At 36.5% G+C, this 15,867-nt stretch overlaps 1 protein-coding gene across 5 annotated transcripts in view; it reads left to right on the forward strand.

Annotated features, from left to right (window-relative positions):
- GPATCH8 (G-patch domain containing 8) overlaps window positions 1-15,867 on the forward strand; it is a 95,342-nt gene that overhangs the window by 42,233 nt on the left and 37,242 nt on the right. For 3 of the 5 annotated variants that reach the window (XM_055575700.1, XM_055575701.1, XM_055575702.1), the window contains 2 exons: window positions 7,574-7,641; window positions 9,035-9,121. In XM_055575700.1, coding sequence (XP_055431675.1) covers window positions 7,574-7,641; window positions 9,035-9,121 — 155 coding nt within the window. Of the gene's footprint in view, window positions 1-5,474; window positions 5,520-7,573; window positions 7,642-9,034; window positions 9,122-15,867 lie in introns of all 5 variants that reach the window. The other 2 variants (XM_055575703.1, XM_055575704.1) reach the window with 1 other exon arrangement.

Consider the following 15,867-nt stretch of genomic DNA (forward strand, 5'->3'; position numbering starts at 1 on the left):
GATGGCATATAAGCTTTATACCTGTATCTTATCTCATTTTCCTCTCCCAATAGTAGGTTGGGAGATAATGCCACTTTAAACAGATTGAGGAAAAAAAAAACAAACAGATTGAGAAACCTAAGTGTTTATCCATAGTCAAACTGCTGAGGATAGTAGCTGTGTTTATAACAAATCTTCTGACCTCTACTCTAGTACTTTTACCATTAGATTGGTGATTCTCAAGCTTTAGTGAGCAGCAGAATCACTTTGGGTGCTTGTTAAAAATGTAGATTCCCAACCAGTACAACTCAGCAGGTCTGCAGTGGGGTTCAGGAAATTACATTTTAAATAAGCTCCCCAAGTAATTTGCTTTAGATCATATGAATAAAATAAGCTTCTGAGAATGTTACCTTCACTGTGGCAAGTCGGGGTAGACAGTTGGTTCTTTTGCTCATCCAAAATAGATTAGTGATTTTTAGTCTGATTTAGTATAATGCTATTTATTTTTCTTATAATCTTATCTTTATCCTGATTTATACTGTTTCCTACATTATTATTTATGGACTTCGTGCCCTAGATTAGTTTGCATGATTAAAATGAAACTGGTTTGCATGGAAACTGGTTTCTCGTACTTCTTACGAGAGTGGCATGTCCAAGAAACTTAAAATTAGCAATATATAAAATTAGTATATAAAATATACCAATATATAATATTAGTATATAATCATCATGATTTTATTGTAATTAGAGTAGCGTTTCCAATCAGGTGGAAACAGTTGAAAATATAAAATTTCACTGGTTAGCCAATATTTGAAAAGTTGAAACTAAGAGGAGACAGAAATGCCTTCAAAGTTGTATGGAATCATAGACTTTAGAACTGGAAAAGAAAATTTCTATGGATAACCTAGGATCTCTGGGCTTTTTAGAAGAGACGCCAGAGGAAATAAGGGAGATTTTTCAGTAATTTCAATTTTTTTTACTTTCTCAATTTACTTCTACATTCCTTGTAGACTTCATCTATTACAAATTTGGCATACAGTGGATTAATAACTTACTGTTCAGTACACATACATAGGTGTTAGTGTATTTCTCAGGTGACAGTAAAATAGTAAGCATTTTGACAGTGTTTAAGTTTTTCTGTTTTGTTTAGGTATAATTTACCTAAGAAAATTGTTTGTACCTGATACATGTACCTGATAAATTTCTTAGGTGATCTGTTTTAATTTGGAGAAAGTCTTGCTAAAGTATACTTCATTCATTTGGCTTAGATTTAATATTTGTGTAACCTTTTCAAACTCAGTAGTCACTCTTGTTAATGGAATGATAATATGGGAAGGATTTGGGGGTAGATGATAATTTTCTCCTTCAGTAAATAGGACTGTTTCATTATCCCCAGGTTGTTGGTAGAACATTAGAATCTATCACAGCTTCTTAGAGTATTTTTAATTTTAAGGTATTTTAAAATGCCAGTTTTGGAAATGAACAAATTGATTTTTTAATTTTCTGAGGCCTTAAGACAACAGTGTTTAGCAGCATCATGGTGAAATGTTAGGGTTTACAAAGCATCTTCTATTGTCTGTTTTGATCTACATGCCAGTCCCGAAAGTGGAGATAATGTCTCCATTTTGCTGGAGAGGCTGCAGAGACTGGTGCACTAGTTGTCCAGAGTGACACAAGTGTTTAGAAGTTACCTTTTACTAGAGAACTGAGATTTTGTAGCCACCTTTTTAGGGACTACCTAGAAAAATAAAGAAAGAAAATAAAGGTGAGTTGAGGGTTTGAGGTGTAGGATTAAGGAAGAGCAGTTTAAATGGAGCTGGAAAACATTTTGGGGTTTAAGAATGATCTTGGAATATTAAGGAATTCTCAGTGTAGTTATGGAATAACTTAATAGTAAGTGAATACAACTCTAAGAAAACATTGGATCGTTGGATATTACAATACCATAGGACTAGCTACTCTATACTGTGTACGTTTAGCCACTAAGTGGTGTCTCTTTTGTGACCCCATGGACTGTAGCCCACCAAGCTTCTCTGTCCATGGGATTTTCCAGGCAAGAATACTGGAGTGGGTTGCCATTTCCTTCTCCAGAGGATCTTCCTGACCCAGGGATCAAACTTACATCTCCTGCATTGGCAGGCAGATTCTTTACCACTGAGCCACCAGGGGGTTGTTTTGAGGCCCTGTCAGCTGACAATGAAATAAATATATGTATGCTTAACCAAGAGAAACAAAACAAAACTAACCTTTTCTTAATATATTAGATTACATGATTAAAATTGAACTATTTTGTTCTAGAAAGTAGCTCTGATTCTTTGGGAAGATGGAAGGATTTTTAGGTCATAGTTTTTTAAACTTCTGTGCCCTTAAAAAAAAAAAAAAAAAAAACCTGTGCCTGAAAATCAGAATAACCTGGTTGTTGTATAGATCATTAAACAGTCTGTGGCAAGAATATAGTTAGTTTTTGTAGCACTAGAGACTTTGGATTCTATTTTGAGTAGGAATTCTTTAAAAAAAAAAAACAAAACACAAACACAAAACTTAAAAGCCATAGGGTATAATTAATATACTTGATGTTTACTAAGAAAAAGATATCTAAACGATGCTGAAAATAATCATTATTTTTATGCTACTGAAGACTGTTATTTTAAGGAGAAATTTGTAGAAGTAAAGCTTTGGTTTGGAAATATATATACCACTTTTTACCCAGGAAGTATTTCTGAAAGTTGTATGTAATCACTGTTTTTTTAAATGAATGAAATTATATTTAAACACACTAACATAATGACTTCACTGGTGGCTCAGATGGTAAAGCGTCTGTCTACATCGTGGGAGACCTGGGTTCGATCCCTGGGTTGGGAAGATCCCTTGGAGAAGGAAATGGCAATCCACTCCAGTACTATTGCCTGGAAAATCCCATGGACAGAGGAGCCTGGTAGGCTATAGTCCATGGGGTTGCAAAGAGTTGGACACGACTGAGCGACTTCACTATAGCTTACTATAGAGCCTTATTTTGAGTAATTTTACAAATCAGAGAATAGTCACCATCCTAATTTTGTATTATTCTTGATTTTCACATATATGAGTTGCTTAAACTAAATAAATTTAAGATGTCAGGTCAGATTCTTGACTTTTATCAACTTAGTGGCCTTTTGGAAGTAAAATTTGTGACTTTTGTGATGGCTTTTATATTTACTTCTGCCTTATTAGGGTCAGTCTTTAAAAACAGTTTTAGACTTCTTTGAAAGATGTTAGACATTAAAGCTTTTTGAACCATACATGCATTGGGTCCATAAATGTTATTTTCTACTCCTCATGCCAGAAGTTTATATTGGTAAGATTATTTTGCCTAATTATAGATAATTCATGGGCTATAGGACTTTGTTTTAATTACTATCACAAAAATATGCCCAAAGCCTTCCAGTAGTGCTTGGTATGTAGAAGCAACTCAATAATTATTTGTTGTTGGATGAATCTCAGCAAAGGAACAGACAGCAGAGGTAAATTGTAGTGTTATCTTAATCTGCTGACTATCCAAAAACTGTTTTAATCACTTTGGAAGCTTCTTCATTTCTAATTTGTTTCTATGGAGAAGTCATGTGTCTTCTGTTTCTGAAATGTGCTGTTTACCAGGTTATGGTTCTTCGATATTTTCTCCCCAGTTGTTCTTTTCCTGGGATTTGTTTAAAAATAGTGTTTGTTTAAAAAAAAAATAATTTCTCTACAGTCCAGTTCTTTGGGCCAGTTTTGTAGATTGGAGTATCCTAAAGTGTTTCAAAATCGAAACTGGTTAATGGAAAGGCTCATTCTCAGAAACTGTGGCTATAAGCAATCAGTGAGTTTTCATATTTGACCTTATTCTCTCTTGAGTTAAGATAAGTTATAATACCTTTACATTTTAGCAAGAGATGTGTACATGAGTATTTTAGCACATGTGTCATTGTAGAAGTAAGCCTATCTTCTAAAATATAGAGTATACAGTACCAGTTGGTCAGTGAAACCTCATTAAAAGTTTTTTCCATCTCTTTAAAAAAATTTTTATTGAGGTACAGTTGATATAGAATATTATTTTGGTTTCAGGTATACAGCATAATGATTTAATACTTGTGTGTGTGTCTATATATATATATATATTTAGTTTTTATTTAGAAAATATGAATATCAATTTTTTCTCCTCACATGAATACATTGATAGTAGAATTTTCTATAAGTAGTATGTTTTTTTCCCACCCTTGTCCAGTCAGCTAGATCACAGTCAGAGTATCTATATATAGATCTTTGGCTGAAGAGGACAGTTTCTTCTTAAGGAAAGTATTTATTTTCTGGTTGAAGTTGCCTCCTTTGAAATGAAATAAACAACAAAATGTTCTTATTTTAATGAATTTTAAGAAATACTTGTCCCTGTTAAGAGAAGCCAAGAAATAAGAGAAACTGGATTTAGTTCAATTTGTATTAAAAAGAAGTTGAGTTTTCTAGGGGATTATTATATTAGCAAACATTCTTTTGCTATTTACCATTGAAAAGTCATCACTATGGGTTGTTACTCAGGTATTCCTTTATGATAGGATTTGTCATTGATCACAAATGAATAAATGAGGGGTTTTTTTTGTTTTTTTGTTTTTAAATACTGCAGCCTCTTCATGTATGTATTCTTCAGTGTCTTTTCCCAGTGGGATTTTTCCTTGGTCTGGAACTTCTAATAATGGAAAAAAATTACCACTTAGCGGAGGCAGCAATTTTACCTTCAGATTGTTTTTAAAGCCAGACTGTTTTCTCTGAGTGGACTAATTGTAAATGTGACAGGTCTTTTGATGCCAATTTCTCTGGAGTTCCTGGTGTTCTTCAAAGTTTGGCTTTATTATATGCAGAAAGAAAGCTGTTGGTGGACTTGGGAAGACTTGATTAAAAGGAAACAAAGTTCTGAGGAAGTCTACCACAAAAGTTGTATTCATTCATGACAGAACTCAAATGTGCATGTTTTCCAAGCACTGACAATCTAAGGTTATTTTCCAGACCTTTTATTTATTATAGTGAGGTCTTGATGATCCCCTCTATGAGACAGTCCTCTTAGAGTTCTTTTAGTGCAGCCAATGACTTGATAATCACTTGATGATCTGTCTTTGATGTTATTTCCTTAAGGAACAAGTCCCACCTCGGGCCTTGAGTACCGATTTGAACAGAATGAGTAGTTAAATGAGAGACTGGAAGCGAGAGATAGTTCTCGCACTTTCTCCCACCTTCCCCCCAACCCCTGCATTTTTGTAGAAGAGGTTGTTCATGTTTGTTCTCAAGTAGCAGTACAAAAATCTTACACCCTGATCCAACCGGTATGAAAACAACTGCGGTAGCACATAGTGACCTTCCTGCGTCCCCAGCTGAAATTGGGGGAGGGACAAAGCCCAATTTGTTACTTTACCCCAGCCTGTCTGCCTGCTAGAAGGCCTGTTTCCTACCCTAATGGTTTCTGCCTAACAAATGGTGTTTCTTTTTTACAGCATTATGATCCTGGACTTGTTGTGGTGATGGTAAACTTAGCAGTGGTAATTTTTTATTTTCAGACTGAATTACTCCTTTGTCATCAGTGCACCAATATGTTAGGCTTACTTTCTCTGTTGTAGCCTTCATCCTTCTGCTTGGTCTTTTTCATTTTCCTTTCCTTTCCTTATGCAACTTGTCTGATCCTTGTTCATGAAAGGGTAACGTTAAGAAGGGATGTATCTGTTTGTGTTAGAATTGCCAAAAAAAAAAAATCAGTTAAAACATTAAATTCTAATACTGTAAAAACTTGATTTCCCCACAATATAATGGGCACTAGCACTTGCTACTGCAATTTATAAATGAATTAAAACAAACTTTGACTGCCCTAGAAGGCAAAAGTACTAATGCAGAGTTTATAACAGGGGTTTACAGAGGTAATGAATTTCTACCAAAATTTTCTTGATTCTTAACAAAGCAAATTCTGACAGATCAAAAAAGATATCAAAACAAAAAAATAACTTTGACATTTCTTTCCAATTCTTTCATTGGACCATTTGTTTTTAACCAGTAAATCCCTGATTGAGACGTTATGAAAGTGATATTGCACCTAGGAAGTCATTTTTATAACCTGTCTTAATTTGGTCCTTTTGCTAAAGATTGCAGTCACTGCTTATTTATTATACCATTGGGCAGAAGGTAGTAACACATTTTTATTTTGTTTAACTGGCAGTTTTTGATAGTATCTAAAATAAGGCTGTTTTACAACTTTGTTCTCTTTTTCTGGTGTGAGATGTTCTTTATTTACTTAAATTTTTTTTTCATGTGATAATTATTCTTGATTAGCTTCTTATTGTTTAAAAGCAATAATGGGAGATTGGTGATAAGTAATTAAACTTCTGAATTTGTTTTTCATTTCTTTTTGAAACAAAAATCAATCCCACAAATACAGAGCAACTAGATTCAAGTGGTTGCTGGTCACTTTGGAAACAGCTTTTTTCCCCTCCGAGACAAATCCTAGTCATGGGCATGGCATTTTTTGCCTTTTTTTTAACCCCCCAAATTCAGTTTTGGTCATATCTCAGATTTAGCCTGACAAAACTCAACTTTTAGCCCAAAGGTATAATATATATGTGTGTATAACAACAACAAAAAAATAAATTAATTTAAAAAACAATTGTTTACACCAGCCTGAGTGAAATGATGAGGGAAGTAAACATTGTGTTTTTTCACTAAAGGTATACAACGGATAAGGTAAGTCCTCTTTTCAGTGGGCTTACATCACAATAAACAGCGCAAGTTGTGATGTAAAACAGCTGTGGTAGTAAAGTGCTTGTCTGCCCCATTTTGCTTTGTTTGGCTGGTTATGAGTGGATTAAATATACATTTTAAAAAATCTCCAGCATAGATCAATTAGTTTAAAGTCAATTTTCTTCGCAACTAGTCCTTTTCACAGCTTACTGATTGCCATAGTCAGTGTTAAATCCACTCTGGAAAAATGGGACCTTAGAGCACCAGTTTAAAAGTAAAACTATTCTTTCCTCAGGGCAACTAACTGTTGCGTTCCTTTTAATTATTTTCACCCCTTCATTTAATTGTAAAGCATGTTTTGAATACAAAGAAATATTAAACACGCTGAGTTGCAGTTATTGAATTTTCCTGTGTCATGTTTGAAACTGTGCTCTTCCGATTTAAACCTGTCAGTTGACATATTTATTACCAGTTTTAAAAGTGTGTGTGGGAAAATGTCAGTGAACAGTAAGAGTGAAGTGATTCTTGATGGAAAGTTATTTGGGAGCCTTTTTAAAAAGGAATTTCTAGTGTTCTTGATTTTAAACTTGCTGGTGCCATTGCTTAGGAATGCTTTGCATTACTTATTTAATTTTGCTTTAGTAATCTGGAATCATCCCCAACTGGAAGGTCAGCCAAGGTGGTTAGTTGGGCTTAAACTGGAGAGGTAGGTTTGGTTGTAAGCTGTGAGAATGGCTTGTGTTTGGTTCACTGTAGCTTTCTGGTCTCTGCACTCCAAGGCAAGATCTCTAACCACCCAAACCCAATGTGTAAAGCGAGCTGTTGGCTTAGCCTTACATCTCACCTTGATTATATGTTCCTGTTACAGGGAGAACAGATCCCATTCCAATCGTCGTCAAATATGATGTCATGGGCATGGGTCGCATGGAAATGGAGGTAAATTGATCTCATTGGTTGACTTGTTTTATGGGGTATTTAAAATGGATACTAATTCCAAAATTCAGGTGTAATATTAATATTTTTGAGGGAAAATTAAAAAACTTATTTTATATTCTCATTTAGTGCTCTCTTTGAGGTAGGTAGGTGGCAAATAATGCCCCTTTTACAAAGAAGTTGAGTGATTGCCCCAACATTATGCCACAAGATAAGATCAGACTTAAACCCAGGCCCTTATGCTCATTTCAGTAGGCTCTGTAGCTCAAATCTTAAAATATTTGTTGTGGTAGAAGCTTTGCCCCTACAGAGCTGTGTCAACAACCTCAGATATGCAGATGATACCACTCTAAGGGCAGAAAGCGAAGAGGAACTAAAGAGCCTTTTGATGAAGGTGAAAGAGGAGAGTGAAAAAGCTGGCTTAAAACTCACGTTCAAAAAACTAAGATCATGGCATCCAGTCCTATCACTTCATGGCAAATAGACGGGGTAAAAATGGAAACAGCAGCAGATTTTATTTTCATCGGACGGTGACTGCAGCCATGAAGTTAAGAGATGCTTGCTCCTTGAAAGGAAAGCTATGACAAACCTAAACAGCATATTAAAAAGAAGAGACATCACTTTGCCAACAAAGGTTCATGTAGTCAAAGCTATAGTTTTTCCTGTAGTCACGTACAGATGTGAGAGTTGGACCATGAAGAAGGCTGCACGCTGAAGAATCGATGCTTTCCAACTGTGGTACTGGACTCTTGAGAGTCCCTTGAACAGCACGGAGATCAAACCAGCCAATCCTAAAGGATATCAACCCTGAATATTCATTGGAAGGACTGATGCTGAAGCTCCAATACTTTGGCTACCTAATGTGAAGAGCCAACTCATTGGAAAAGATCCTAATGCTGAGAAAGATTGAGGGCAAAGGGAGAAGGGGGTGACAGAGGATGAAATGGTTGGATGACATCATCAACTCAATGGACATGAGTTTGAGCAAACTCCGGGAGATAGTGAAGGATAAGGAGGCCTGGCTTGCTGCAATTCTTGGGGTTGCAAAGAGTTGGACAGTACTTAGTGACTGAACAACGATAGAGCTGTGTACTGCTCTCATCTGTGATACCTTCTTTTCATTGCTTGAAATATTATGCTCCATTTACTGCTAATTCTTTGTCATTGAACATTGAAGTAAAATCTGTTATCAACTATGCCTGTTGGGAACCACCAGCATGAAAGGATTAATGAACTATTTTGCATGTTTTTTTTTCTCTGTAGTGTGACAGTAAAGCAAGAGGTAGTTGAGCAAATTACATATTTTCATATAGTACTGTAGTTGTGTAAATGACTTTTTTATGGCTTGATGGGAGTACTAGGGCAATTAAGTCTAATTGTATCTATTTTTGTTAAGCTTGATTATGCTGAAGATGCTACCGAACGGCGCCGTGTCCTAGAAGTAGAAAAAGAAGACACGGAAGAACTGAGGCAGAAGTACAAGGTACTTAAATGAAACCATTCTTGCATGTGGGGCTTTCACATTGAGATATTCATTTTGGTGAAAACAATCCTTGGACAACAATATTTGTTTGCCATTTGGTATTGATTAGTCTTAGTCCTCAGGTTTCTGTTATTTATTGCTTCTGTTAAACTTTAGAGATAATAATAACAACCACTTTGTATGTCTGTTGTGGAGATTACATTAGTGTCTGGAATACATTAGGTAATAATAGTAAGAACTGATGAGTCCTTTGAGAGCTTGATACTATTGATAAGCCATTTTTTCCTTTTTTACAATGGATGAGGTGTTTAAAGAATAACAATGGAGAACTTTAGTAGCTTCCTTTTTAAGCTGAGAGTAATAGAAAACTGTAGCGTAGAATATAAGTTAGCTTTCAAAATGACTCACCAGGGGCATCCCCCTTCCCTTCTCTACCAGGAGGACAGAAATTAATCACCAGAGACAACTCTAGACCCTAAGATTAGCCCAGAGATGGGCACCAGAGAGGTCTACATAGCAAACCTTTATCGTGCTTTGTGCTCAGTCGCTTCAGTCATGTCCTACTCTGTGCAACCCCGTGGACTGTAACCTGCTAGACTCCTCCGTCTTTGGCATTCTCCAGGCAAAGATACTGGAGTATGTTGCCACTTCTTCTTCCAGGGGATCTTCCCGACCCAGGGATTGAACCTGCATCTCATGTCTCCTGCATTAGCAGGCAGGTTCTTTACGACTTAGCACCAACAGGGAAGCAAACCTTTACTAACTAACTCTTATCTTCCATTAGTTCCCCCATTTGCTGCTCTAGAAACTTAAAGTCCTTTTCCTTTGTCTTGTCACTTCTCTAAAAAGTTATTGTTATTTTGTTAAGATGCATATAAGCTCAAGTTTTAACCACCCCTTTTGAGTTAGCCATCACTGACTACTCGGATGTGTATGCATGATGCCCTGGTAATAAATTTCTTTTTTTTTTTTTTCTTAACAATAAATTTCTGATTGTTTTTCTCTTGGGAAAAAAAAGACCAACGTACTTGCTTTTTAAGACGTTTCAGTAAGTTCAATCTCTACTATGAAATAGGTAAATTTGAAGATAAGAAACAGATTTAGTGAAAACTATCATAAAGAAACTGATTTTGGTCTTGGTATTTAAGGTGAGCAGAAAGTAAAGGGATTCATTTTTAAAAACCTGTTCTACCATTAAAAAAAAATGTATAAAGCGAAAACTGACAGAACTGCAAGTAGAATTGTTAAATCTACCACAGTAATGGGAGATTTTAATATATATCTCTCAGTAATTGATAAAAGTAGAGGAAAGAAATATCTGCAAGGATGTTTGGAAGCTTGGAACAACACATTTAACAAATTTCACCTAATGCTTTTATAGAGCTGTGTATCCAATCACTTTGAAAATAGCAATTTTAAAATGTATATAAAACATTTATTTAAACAAAAAATTTTTTTCTACCATGTTTGGTGTGTCATAAAGTACAAACAAATTTCAGAGAACTGAAATCAAATTTTGTGTGTGTGTGTGCTTAGTTTCTCCGTCATGTCCAACACTTTGCGGCCCCACAGACTGTAGCCCTCCAGGCTCCTTTCATGGAATTTTGCAGTCAGGAATACTGGAGTGGGGTGCCATTTCCTCCTCTAGGTGATCTTCCAGACCCAGGGATCAAACCAGCCTCTCTTGTGTCTCTTGCGTTGGCAGGCGGATTCTTTACCACTAGTGCCACCTGGAAAATCAAGTTATCAAGCCACAAAACAATTAGCTTTTTTAAAAGTTTTTTAAAACCTTTCAAAATTAAGATACACATTTTTATTTAACCTGCCAGTAGAAGCAGAAATCACAATAGTAATTGAAAAATATTTTGGACTGAAAGATAGAAATGTTACACATCAAAATTTGTAAGGTAAGCTAAAGCAATATTATATTTTATAGCAAATACATGTCCTTAAATGCTTACCTTAGAAAAAAAGAAAGGCAAGAAATAAATGAAGTAAACGTTTCTCTTGGGAAGTTAGCAAAAGAATAGCAAAATAAACACAAAGAATGTTAAAAAAAAAAAAAGTAATGAAGATAATGATAAGAACAAAAAAAGAATGAAATAGAAAACAAATATACAACAGATCCAAAAGTTTGTTCTTTGACATACTTGTGATATTAAGAAAGAAAAGATCATAGAAAACCAGTATCAATAATGAAAAGAGAGGATATCATTGTAGATGTGGCAGGCAGTAAAAGATAAAAATAGTATGGATAACTATGCTTTGAATGTAAAGATAGTTTTAAGTAGACAAATTCTTAAAATATATAACTTCCTAAAATAGACTTGAATAGAAATGGAAAACCTCAGTAATCTTATAATGTGTATAAATTATATAAGTTAAATATGTAGTGAAAAATCTTTCCATACAGCCCAAATAACTTCACTACTGAGTTCTATCAAAAATCATAGAAGAAATAACTTCAGCCTTGCACAGCAGCTATTCCTGATCTTCAGGGAATTGAAAATGAAGAAAAAATCCTAGCTCATTTAATGAAAGAGACTAGTACCATAGATCCCCTGGAGAAAGAAATGGCAACTTACTCCAGTATTCTTGCTTGGGCAATCCCATGGACAGAAGGAGCCTAACAGGCTGTAGCCCATGGGGATTACAAAAGAGTCAGACATGACTTAGTGGCTATAAAAAACAACAGAAAGTACCGTCTTGAAGATAAATCCTGACAAGGACAGTTAATTATAATGACATATAACACAAATGCAGATTTTTTAAAAATTTTTTCTTTTTTTAAACTTATTTTTTAATCGGAGGATAATTGCTTTACAGTGTTGATTGGTTTCTACCATACATCAGCATGAATCAGCCATAGGTATACATATGTCCCCTCCCTCTTGAACCTCCATCCTACCTCTCACCCCATCTGACACCCCTCTGGTTTGTCACAAAGCCCTAGACTAAGCTCCCTGTGCTATACAGCAGCTTCCCATTAGCTATCTGTTTTACACATGGTAATGTATATCCTAAAGGAAATCAGTCCTGACTGTTCATTGGAAGGACTGATGTTGAAGCTTAAACTCCAATACTTTGGCCACCTGATGTGAAGAGCTGACTGATTTGAAAAGACCCTGATGCCGGGAAGGATTGAAGGCAGGAAGAGAAGGGGACGACAGAGGGTGAGATGGTTGGATGGCGTCACCGACTCAATGGACATGAATTTGAGCAAACTCTGGGAGTTGGTGATGGACAGGGAAGCCTGGCGTGCTGCAGTCCGTGGGGTCACAAAGAGTCGGACACGACTGAGCAGCTAAACTGAACTGGACTGAATGTATATATTTCAGTGTTACTCTCAACTCGTCCCACCCTCTCCTTCCTCCACTGTGTCCATAAGTCTGTTCTCTGTGTTTGAGTTTCTCTCCCTGCCCTGCACATAGGTTACAGATGCAAATCTTAAAATACGAGAACTAATTTAGGATATACCATAACTAAGTTATCCCAGGAATGCAAGATTGATTTAATGTTAAAATCAGTTTATATAGTCAACCATGTTACATGACTAAAGAGAAAAAATTATGTGATCATCTTAATAGATCATTCATTCATGATCTTGTCCACCTGACCAAAAAAGGACCTTTTTTAACCAGATGAAATGCCTATAAAAACTGTACAGGAGACATCATACTTAATATTGAAAAGTTGAAAAGTTTCCTTTTGAGATAGGGAAACATGACAAGGATGCCTGAGTTATTGTTTTTATTAAATATTGTGTTCGAAGTCTTAAGTAGCAAGGCAGTAAGGCAGACAGGTAGAAACAAAGATATAAGATGAAAGGGAGAGACAACGGTCTTTTATTTGTAGCTATGATTTTGTTCAGAGATATCCAAGAGAATTTACAGAAGAGTTACAAATAACAGAGTTTAGCGGGATGCTTGATACAAAATCTAATTTAAATTTGCATACAGACTGTAGCCTGCCAGGCTCCTCTGTCCATGGGGTTCTCCAGGCAAGAGTACTGGAGTGGGTAGCCATTTCCTTCTCCAGGGGATCTTTCCGACCCAGGGATTGAACCTGGGTCTCCTGCATTGAAAGCAGATTCTTTACCATCTGAGCCACCAAGGGGTGGCATCTGTATATCAACAACAGAGAATTAGAAGCTGGAGATAACAAAATGACATCAATTGTAATAGCAAACAAGTGTATGAAGCATTTGAGTATAGATCTAATGAGATGTGGGAGACTTAAGAGAAAAATTGTGAAGCATTATTTTCAATGAGGCATTAAAGAACAATAAATTTTAAAAATGAGATTTTTTTTATTATGGTCATGAATTAAAAGATCCAATATCGTAAGGGCATTTGTTTTCCTTCAATCTTCCTATATATTCAAATCAGTCAGATAGAAATCCCAACAAAATTTTGTATGGAATTTGATAGCTGATTCCAAAATTTATATGGAAGTGCAAAGGCCCAAGAATAGTCAAAGCATTCTTAAAAGTATAAGATAGAAAGCTACAGTAATTAAGGTATGTTATTGGCACAGGAATAGGCCAATGGAACAGAAAAGAGAGCCCAGATGCAGACCCTTACATATTTGACCACTTGATAAGAGAAAGGTGATATTGCAAATAAGTGGGGAAAAGAATGAATTTTTTAGTAAATGATTCTGAGACAGTTGGCTATCCATATGGGAAATAGTGACTTTGAACTTCTACCCCCATCAGTTCAGTTCAGTTCAGTTGCTCAGTCGTGTTCGACTCTTTGTGACCCCATGGACAGCAGCATGCCAGGCCTCCCTGTCCATCACCAACTCCTGGGGTTTACTCAAACTCATATCCATTGAGTTGATGATGCCATCCAACCATATCATCCTCTGTCCTCTTCCACTCCCGCCCTCAATCCTTCCCAGCATCAGGGTCTTCTCCAGTGAATCAGTTCTTTGCATCAGGTGGCCAAAGTATTGGAGTTTCAGCTTCAACATCAGTCCTTCCAAAGAACATTCAGGGCTGATTTCCTTTCGGATGGACTGGTTGGATCTCCTTGCAGTCCAAGGGACTCTCAAGAGTCTTCTCCAACACCACAGCTCAAAAGCATCAATTCTTCGGCGCTCAGCTTTCTTTATAGTCCAACTCTCACATCCATACATGACTACTGGAAAAACCTTTGCTTTGACTAGATGGGCCTTTGTTGGCAAAGTAATGTCTCTGCTTTTTAATATGCTGTCTAGGTTGGTCATAGCTTTTCCTCCAAGGAGCAAGCGTCTTTTAATTTCATGGCTGCAGTCAACATCTGTAGTGATTTTGAGCCCAGGAAAATGAAGTCTGTCACTGTTTCCATTGTCTCCCCATCTGTTTGCCACAAACTGATGGGACCAGATGCCATAATCTTACTTTTCTGAATTTTGAGTTTTAAGCCAACTTTTTCACTCTCCTCTTTCACTTTCATCAAGAGGCTCTTTAGTTCTTCTTCACTTTCTGCCAGAAGGGTGGGGTCATCTGCATATCTGAGGTTATTGATATTTCTCTTGGAATCTTGATTCCAGCTTGTGCTTCATCCAGCCCAGCATTTCTCATGATGTACTCTACATATAAGTTAAATAAGCAGGGTGGCACTGTACAGCCTTAAAGTACTCCTTTCCCAATTTGGGATCAGTCTGTTGTTCCATGTCCAGTTCTAACTTGCTTACTGACCTGCATTCAGATTTCTCAAGAGGCAGGTCAGGTGGTCTGGTATTCCCATCTCATTCAGAATTTTCCACAGTTGGTTCCAAGTGATCCACACAGTCAAAGGCTTTGGCATAGTCAATAAAGCAGAAGTAGGTGTTTTTCTGGAACTCTCTTGCTTTTTCGATGATCTAGCGGATGTTGGCAATTTGATCTCTGGTTCCTCTGCCTTTTCTGAATCCAGCTTGAACATCTGGAAGTTCATGGTTCACGTACTGTTGAAGCCTGGCTTGGAGAATTTTGAGCATTACTTTACTAGCATGTGAGATGAATGCAATTGTGCAATAGTTTGAACATTCTTTGGCATTGCCTTTCTTTGGGATTAGGATGAAAACTGACCTTTTCCAGTATGGCCACTGCTGAGTTTTCCAAATTTGCTGGCATATTGAGTGCAGCACTTTCACAGCATCATCTTTCAGGATTTGAAATAGCTCAACTGGAATTCCATCACCTCCGTTAGCTTTGTTCGTAGTAATGCTTCCTAAGGCCTACTTGACTTTGTGTTCCAGGATGTCTGGCTCTAGGTGAGTAATCATACTATTGTGATTATCTGGGTCATGAAGATCTTTGTTGTATAGTTCTTCTGTACATTTTTGCCACTTCTTAATATCTTCTGCTTCTGTTAGGTCCATACCATTTCTGTCCTTTATTGTGTCCATCTTTGCATGAAGTGTTCCCTTGGTATCTTTAATTTTCTTGAAGAGATCTCTAGTCTTTCCCATTCTATTGTTTTCCTCTATTTCTTTGCACTGATCACTGAGGAAGGCTTTCCTATCTCTCCTTGCTATTCTTTGGAACTCTGCATTCAGATGGGTATATCTTTGCTTTTCTCCTTTGTTTTTTGCTTCACTTCTTTTCTCAGCTATTTGTAAGGCCTCCCCAGACAGCCATTTTGCTTTTTTGCATTTCTTTTTCTTGGGGATGGTCTTGCTCACTGTCTCCTGTACAGTGTCACGAACCTTTGTCCATAGTTCTTGAGGCACTCTATCAGATCTAATCCCTTGAATCTATTTCTCACTTCCACTGTATA

This window comes from Bubalus kerabau, chromosome 4, assembly GCF_029407905.1.
Source record: "Bubalus kerabau isolate K-KA32 ecotype Philippines breed swamp buffalo chromosome 4, PCC_UOA_SB_1v2, whole genome shotgun sequence".
NCBI classification, from domain to species: Eukaryota; Metazoa; Chordata; class Mammalia; order Artiodactyla; family Bovidae; genus Bubalus; species Bubalus kerabau.